Source organism: Molossus molossus, unplaced genomic scaffold (genome assembly GCF_014108415.1).
Source record: "Molossus molossus isolate mMolMol1 unplaced genomic scaffold, mMolMol1.p scaffold_m16_p_3, whole genome shotgun sequence".
NCBI classification, from domain to species: Eukaryota; Metazoa; Chordata; class Mammalia; order Chiroptera; family Molossidae; genus Molossus; species Molossus molossus.
In genome coordinates, this window is record NW_023425366.1 from 128,799,600 (window position 1) to 128,807,946 (window position 8,347).

An 8,347-nucleotide genomic window follows, 5' to 3' on the forward strand; every position below is an offset into this window, starting at 1 on the left:
ATTTTAAATAAAACTTTATTGGAACACAGCCATGCCCATTTGTGTATGGCTGCTTTCATGTGATGGCCCACAAATCCTAGAATATTTACTGTCTGGGCCTGTACAGGAAAACTATGCTGACTCCTGGTGTAGAGCAGGAAGGTAAAGAGATAGTTTGCCGATTCCTGAGTTAGAAAGTCCCTATTTTATAGATAAGGGAGGGAACTGGGCTCAGAAAAGGTGACGTCCATGGCTGCTCCTTGGCCCCAGACATGCTGGCTCTGAGGGTTGGGCTCCTGTCATTCCAGGAGGCTTGCTTTCTTTTCATCATGAGATGCTACTAGGGCTGTTTTCTGTTTAGCTTAACGATATTCTCTTTGCTGCATTCAGGAGGTTTCTCAACTCGACCATTCGTGAGAAGTGTCCAACGTCAGAGCTTGTCATCCAGGTCTTCTGTCACCAGCCCCTTGGCTGTCAATGAAAATTGCATCAGACCTTCTTGGTCCCTGTCTGCTAAGCTGCAGATGCGCTCCAGCTCTCCTTCCCGGTTCTCAGGGGACTCTCCAATTCACACCTCTGCCTCCACCTTGGAGAAGATCGGGGAGGCAGTGGATGACAAGGTCTCCATCTCTTGCTTTGGTAGCTTGAGGAACCTTTCTAGCAGTCACCAGGAACCAGGCGATGGTCCCAGTCGACGGGAGCACAAGGCTGTGGGCCGGGCCCCTCTGGCTGTCATGGAAGGCATGTTCAGAGATGAGTCAGACACCCGCAGATTGAACTCCGGTGTGGTAGATGCACAGAGCAAACACTCAGTACAAGGGGCTCACTTACCCCCCATCTCTGATCCATTTGATAACAATAACCAGATAGCTTATGTGGATCAGAGTGATTCTGTAGACAGCTCTCCCGTCAAAGAGGTGAAACCCCCGAGCCACCCAGGCTCCCTCACAAAGAAACCAGACAGCACAACCAAGAGCCCCCCCAGCTCCAAAGGCGCTTCTGAGCCCGATAGAAGCCTGCGGAAGGGGAGGTCAGTGTTGGCAAGCCGGGAGTCATCTCAGTCCAGTACCTCCCCTTCCTCTCCTGTTCCTGTCAAAATTTCTGTGAAGCCCTCTCGCTCCCGAAGCAAGGCGGATTCTGCCAGGGCCCCTGCCCCTCCCAGAAAGGAGCCCTCCCCCAGAGCCCAGGACTCTGTGGCCTCTCCTTCACCCCAGAAGCCAAAGTCAGCTTCTTCTCTCCCTTGCACTGCTTCCTCCATACCTGCCAAAAAAGCCTCGGGCCCTGCCACGAGGGGCCCGGTCCCACTTGGGAAGGGCAGGACTTCAGATAGGGGCTTAAGTAGAGAGGGCTCCAGACAAAGCCTGGTTTCTGACCGAGCCAGTGTCGCCTCCAGCTCCAAACCCAACTCCCCTCGGGTGAGCCAGGCCCGGGCTGGGGAGGGCCGGGGCGATGGGAAGCAGCACATCAGGAGCTCCTCCATGGCCAGCCTGCGCTCCCCCAGCACGAGCACGAAGTCTGGTCTGAAGAGGGACAGCAAGTCGGACGAGAAGGGGCTGTCCTTCTTCAAGTCAGCCTTGAGACAGAAGGAAACTCGGCGGTCCACTGACCTTGGCAAGACGGCCTTGCTCTCGAAGAAGGCAGGTGGGAGCTCTGTCAAGGCGGTCTGTAGGAGTGCTGGGGACGACCAGGCAGAGGGAGGGCACCATCCTCCAGGTTCCCAGCATCCAAAGGCCAGTTCAGTTGGAAAAGAGCAGCTCGTCTCCAAGGACCCTGCTTCTTCTAGACATTCCCTGCTGTCCAGTCGCAAATCCAAGTCTTCCCAGCTAGACTCTGGCACGCCCTCATCTCCTGGTGGCAGGCAGACCACTGAGAAACCTTCCCAAAAGCTACCTTCGAGCATGCCAGCTTCTGCACGGCCTTCTCAGAAACCTCAGTGACACCGCTGCACTCCCAGTGTTGACCTGTAAAGGTGTTTATTTATTTAGAACCCCTTCCCTTCCACCAAAGCCCTCTATGCTTTCGTTTTGTATTTTTTGGGTCATGTGCCTGATGTACGAGCTTTTGTGTGTGTGTGCGTGTGTGTGCGTGTGTGTGCGTGTGTGTGCGTGTGTGCGCGTGCAGAATTCAATTGCAAATTGTTAAAAGCGTCGCCTTATTCTGCCATTGAACCAAATAACAGCCATAGGCAAAGCATCGATACTGAGCTAACTGGAAAATTGCAGACGATACCCTGGACAGCCCCTTCAGCAGTTGTACACATTTCTTTCTGGAGAACTCTAATGCCTTGTTGGACACTAGGGTGTGGGACCTGGGAACCAGTTAAGCTGTCATTACTGTGTTCTGTGGAAGGACGAACTATATGACGTGGGTTTCAGCTGAGCAGGACTTGTCCTCGCTGGGGACTGTCATGTGACACCAGGAGTTCTAAAAAACGGTGACATTAACAGTGAAACAAACCGAGATAAATGGTTGCTTTCTGCACTTTGGCCCCACCCACCAGTCTTTGTAAAGGGCAATATTTTAAAACTAATGTTTCTCAGGTATATGCTCAGCTAGTCTCGGAAGGATTGGGTGTCAGTGAAGAGGTGGCCTGTCAGTGACGGTCACTTCTATGCCACACATGGACGTTTTTAGAGGTAGAAGTGGTCTTTCACTGCTTTCATATCTGCAAAGATGTGTGCACTATAAGCTGTCTTGACTCTTGGGATATGTCCCAAGAGGTGGCAAATTGGATGTCCAGAAAACCAGTCACTAGTAGTGAGTTTTTTTCTTCTGAATTTGCTAGTGAAGGCCATTGGGCGTCTGAAATGTAGTAGAGCAGTTAACACCTTTGAGAGTCCTGGAAAAAAAAAAAGGATTCTCAACTGCATGTATGATCTCTGACATCTTCCTCCTCTGTTGCTGCTTTGTTCTGTGTTCGACACTGAAAGCCCCACGTCCCAGCGCAAGTCCACGTTTCCACCAAATCGTGTCAGTTATGGAGAGGAAAGAATGGCTGAGGCTGGAGTCAGTGATGGTTGAAGTGATGTGGAACAAAGTTACACACACTTCCGATCCTGCCTGTCCAGCTCAGTGTGACTGCTTTTCAGTAATTCACTTTCTTCTTTGTGCTTAAAATTTAATCTCTTACCCAGAACTCAGCAGGACCGGAGCACGTTCCCTCTGGCATTCTCTGTACAAATTGCATTTCTTAGTGGGAAAATGAGACCCTCCCCAAAGTCTCCAGATAAGTAAGACACATGGTTTTTCATGCTTTCTGGAGTATCCTGGCAAGTTTTAGGTTTTTTCCTCCTTGCTCTACATGTCAAGAGAGTGATAGTTCTGATTCTGTTTGAATAGCATTTGTCACTTTGCCATGAAAGGTAGCATGCTATGTGTATACGCTCTTAGGTTCTCCCTGCACTCCTGGTGCACAGACCCGTTTCTAACCCCTCAGTGTTGCTGTGTGTGAGTTAGCTGAGCACGGACACATGCACAGCTGTGAGTTCTGCACTGCCTTCTGTTTGGTTTGGTTTCCTTTTTATTTTTTATTTTTTCCGTGAATACCTCTTGGGAAGATTTTCTAGTAGTTACTTAACTTTATTTTGCTGCTAATTTGAGCATTAGCAGGTAACTCACAAGTCTGGAGGCCATTTTTGTTGAGGGTAGCTGGAATTTTAGACCCTTGTGATATCCAAGACTCACTCAGCCTTGTGTATGTTACCGTAGTGCTCCGTGAAATGTATGAACACAGTCTGTTTGCCCACTGCACTCAGTCCTGTCCTTGTCTCACTGTCCCGGTGTCTGCGATGGTGATGAGACTGCCTGTGATACGGTCATTGCTTCCCATGGCCCGGTCCTGGTCAGCCGGTGCTGGTTTCCTGCAGCACAGACGGGTGGCCAGTGTCAGCAGTCTGGTGCTTGTCTAGTTGAACCTCATCTTTCTTTCACAGGCAAAGCATGTTGGGAATCCTGCAGCTCTGCAGAACCTTAGAGTTATGGTTGGGCTACATAAGGTTTATTAACATCTTTTTGGGGGCTCTGATCAGTTAAGCATTGATAGAAAGTAGTTTAATTTTCACAGTGGTAAATATTTTTATTCTTGAGTTCTTCAGGAATGGATTTTCCATTTGGTTTAGTGTAATAAAAAAACACTACAACTCCTTTAATTTTCCATGAGATCTAGAAATAACACTTAAGTATCTATAAAATTGTATGTCTGTGGAGTTTATTCCTTGTTTCAGGTTTAAATGGAAAATACCAGGAAGTATTATGGCATTGTCTAGGCATCTTTAAGCTATTACATTCCTGTGCTTTTTAAGCAATGAAAATTTTTATCCCTAACTACCAGGTATACACTAAGCCACTGAGAAGGATATTTGCCCAGAAGTTTGGAGGTGCCCTTTGAGGTGTAAAATAGGGGAACTTGTTACTTGGTTCAGTTCAGTTCTTTGGTAGGTTAGGGACTTTGTGTTTGTTTTGTTTTTTATTTTCCCAGTGATGTTTGGCACAGAGCATATGTGTATTTTGGGGTTGAAAATTGCCTGCTAAGGCTGGTAGGCCTGGGTATCTGGTGACAGTGGGTGGGCCTGACATGAGCATACATTGTCTGGTAGGCACCAAATAATCACCAACTGTAGACCTGCATCTATAATGTTCGTCTGCTTTCAAAAAAGTTTTGTTCTTGAATTCTTTTTCAGTAAACATCCAGTGCAGAGGCTGTCTCATTCCTTACGACAGCCCTGTGCCTTGCCTTGAATCCCTTCTGGAATGTGGAAGCACAAGGGAACTGTTAGCTCATGTCATGTCAAGACCATGTCCCACCCTTTTGTATTTTCTCTCCCTAAAAGCAGCCTAACTGAGAGTAAGTAATACTATGCTGGACCAATAGTATAGAAGTGAGAGTATTTGTGATATGGTAAAATGTTGTAATTATCTGTGAGGCTGCCCTCAGCTCTTGTAATCATTCTGTCATCGTTTGTTCGTTCATTCGTTCGTTCGTTCATTCTGCAAACATTCGTTGAGGGCCTGCTCTGCCTGTAAAGGCAAACTGCAGGCTTCAGGAATTTGCTGTGGCTGAGGAGCCCTGGGAGCACAGCTGATGGACCGGGGATGCTGATTGTGTCCTAAGTGGAGTGACAGTCCTCTCGAACAGAAGAGCGGACGGGTTCTGACGAATCAGCCAAGGCTGCTGGTCCTCTTGAGCAAGTGTGTCTGGAAACCAAAAGTGCCCTTCTTCATCTCCAGAGACATTTTTCTCTACATCCACTTTTTCAGACTGAGCTGTTGCTACTACTTGCGGGTTGAAAATTTGGTCATCCACATTGGTATGAGATGGATATGGGGATTAGGTGGGGGAGGGGGGTTGAGAGAAAATTATCATCCCTCTAAAATAACTATCATGAAAAACAGGACCAACGTGTAAAGGACAGTAGTGCAGCCTTTGGGAAAATGGAGCAGAGAAGAGCTGTGAACAAAGCTCATTTGTTTCAAATAAACGTGTTTTTCAAGTAGATTGACATTTGATGTTACATTTTATTCTGACAAAGTTACTGAAGAGCTGAAGTTACTGTTTCCTGTGGAGGTTATTATAATTATTGGATGCAAAGATAATTAGTGTTTCTGCGTTGGAATTTTGAGATAGTATGCAAGTGATAAGCACAGTTTCAATAAAACATATTCTGTGAGGTGGGTTGGACTTTGTATTCGGAATTGAAAAGAGCAACATTTGCTGACCAGCCAGTTTCTGTGTCCTGTCCTAACCATAAACACAAAAGCTAGTTGTCACCACAGGCTGTCTGTCTTTAATTTCATGAAGGGTGCATTATTGCTAAACCTGATTGAGTCTCTTTTTGGTGAATTCTATGCTTTTATTTTATTGAAGAGCCGTGTCTCACACTGCCTTTTGGTCAACTCCCCATGTGTGTTTTGCAGCTGCACTTTGAGCATGACCAGTCATTTCCCCCAAGAAATAAGAACAATTTTGCATGGCCTCCATCTAACCCAGAAAGCATGCTCTTACTACCTATGCAAAGCAACTAATCAACACTATCCACTACACTAAATGTAAGTTTTTTTAAGGCAACTCTTACATGATGGAGCTCTATTTTCGAATTTGTAATTTACTAACTGTGGTTTAATTGTCAGTATGGAAGAGCATGAATGTGGTTTCTTGTTTCGCTCTGCACATGTTTCCCTTGGCCGACTCTTCTGGCCCTTGGCAAGGCTGTGTGCAAAGTGTTTGCAGGCAGGAATGGGGTTGGGGTGTTGAACACATGCTGGTTTGTATACTGTATTTAGTCTGAAGACTTTCCTAAAGTATAGAAATGTTCTAAAAATAACCTGCCATTTTCTATAGATTTTAATTTTTTATATCTTCTAGGGTTCTATTGTGGTCACAAGGAGAGAATGTGGCTTCTAATAGTGCTAACAATTTTAAAATGCTTTTTTAGAGACTTAGAGCTACTATTTTGGAAAACTTAGAGCTCCCCAACCACTGGTCACATGAAGACAAAGCTTGTGAGATTTATGGTGGTGTCATAGGATCCATCTCACATTAATTTTAATCAGATGTTTTCCAATTTGGGGGAGAAGTGAGATCCATAATGGACTTGGGAGGCTTTTTCAAATCTCACATGGACTGTCCCCAATTCTGTGAAGCCTGTTCTGAGTGATTCATCTGAGATTTTGACACCCAGCATTCATGAACAACGTCTAGGGCACTAGTAGATCCCTAGGCCCCTCCCCTTACACGCTTTATATTAGTGTGTGTGTGTGTGGGGAGTCCCAGGAGTGGCCGTGTGTTAGAGCTCGCAGGGTTTTTGAGGTGTGGTCAGAATTGAGAGGCACTGCCCAGAACCAGGGAGAATCACTCAGGGGTGGCACACTCCACTGCTGTGCTGGGCAGGAGAGAGAATGAAAACTGACGCCAGCCTCCTGTTTGAAGTCAGAGGGCTGTTCTGATCTGAGGCCCCTTTTGGGAGCTTGGAGCTTTTGGTGGGTGTCCCAGCACTTGCAGGTCTGCTGGGAATTGGTGCTCTAGTGTTTGGGGCAGGCAGTGTCCCCATGGGCCACATCAGGGCCAGGTCTGGGGGTGGGTGGGGCTAGGGAAGTCACTGAGCTAGGAAATGAAGTAAAGCCTTCAGTGGCCTCGGAAAACCTGTCCCCACTTTTGATAGAATGATGGTGTAGTAATTATAATAGCAAACCATAGGCTGCCCCCGAATTTCCCGTGTAGCTCATTCTCTACTTATCCAGAATGTAGTTTCAGGAAGTATTTTTAAATTTAAAAATGAATGTGAAGCATTTTTATTTGGAGTCTTTTTTTTTTTTTTGTAATCCTTGGTATTCATGTAATTTAAAAAACATCAGATAATACTTATCCAGAAGCTTGGCCATGTACATTACCGATGGAGGCCAGTGGAACTGAGCTCAGTGTGGTGGGCTGGGTGTGCCACAAGGGCTGCAAAACCTCTGCTGTGCAGCCCGGGTTTGTCCCGCTGAGCGCTGTGCTGTCAGGAGAAGGAGAACCGGCCGGTCGCCTGGTGGGCAAACGTGCGGGCTGGCAGTGTGCCTTTAGAAAGGCCTGGGGTGGAGGCCCATGGCCGTGGAGGAAATGCAACACGGGACCCTCGGTGCTGCTCTCCCTGGCCAGAGCACACGACCCGAGGGGCTGAGGCTCCGAGGGCCCTTGAGGTCTGCATGGATTCCGCTGTGCCTCTCACCACTGGCTAAAACTGAACTCAGGCCCATCACAGAAACGGTTTCTCATGGAACGTGTCAGTCTCTACACTGGGATTTCTGTTCTCTCCAGCGCTGCGTGTCGTAGCCCCACGCGGAAGGCTTGGCACCGCCCACGCAGCACTCGCAGTGCTTTCTGTTCCTCTCTTCGGTTGTACGGTCTGTGGAAGGCAGGCGTCTTCCCTCGAGTCGGAGAAGAGTATCGCACATTTTAAATTATTTTAGGACAAGTGCATGAGATGTGTCACTGACTTCTGTTATTTATTTGTATGTCTTACTATTCAAGGTGTATGCACTTTTAAGATGCAAAATTTATATTTTTATGTTTAAAAAGTTTTATTTCTGGAATAGCAGTTGATTATATATAGCATACAGTTGGAATTAAGAGAAAAGTGGAAACTGTAACAAAATACAATAAATTTATTACAAGATGCCCTTCACGCCATACTCTTCTTTCTCTCCCTTGCCAAACTACACTTCTGATATTGATTAACCTTGGAAATTAAGCAGATGTTGGTACTACATCGATGTATACAAAATGCCTTAAAATTGTACTGTTAAATGAAAAAAAGTTACAGGAGGATAAATGCAGATACTCTCTCTGTGAACTTTTTTTAAAGAAGTCGCATCATGCTTATTGAATTTTCAC

At 46.5% G+C, this 8,347-nt stretch overlaps 1 protein-coding gene across 3 annotated transcripts in view; it reads left to right on the forward strand.

The window, feature by feature from the left end:
• The window catches only part of USP31 (ubiquitin specific peptidase 31), a 46,157-nt gene extending 44,182 nt beyond the window's left edge, over nt 1-1,975 (forward strand). The window contains exon 15 of one of the 3 annotated variants that reach the window (XM_036279262.1): nt 370-1,974. In XM_036279262.1, coding sequence (XP_036135155.1) covers nt 370-1,916 — 1,547 coding nt within the window. In that variant the 3' untranslated portion in view covers nt 1,917-1,974. Of the gene's footprint in view, nt 1-369 lie in introns of all 3 variants that reach the window. The other 2 variants (XM_036279263.1, XM_036279264.1) reach the window with 2 other exon arrangements.
• The last annotated feature ends 6,372 nt before the right edge of the window (nt 1,976-8,347 follow it).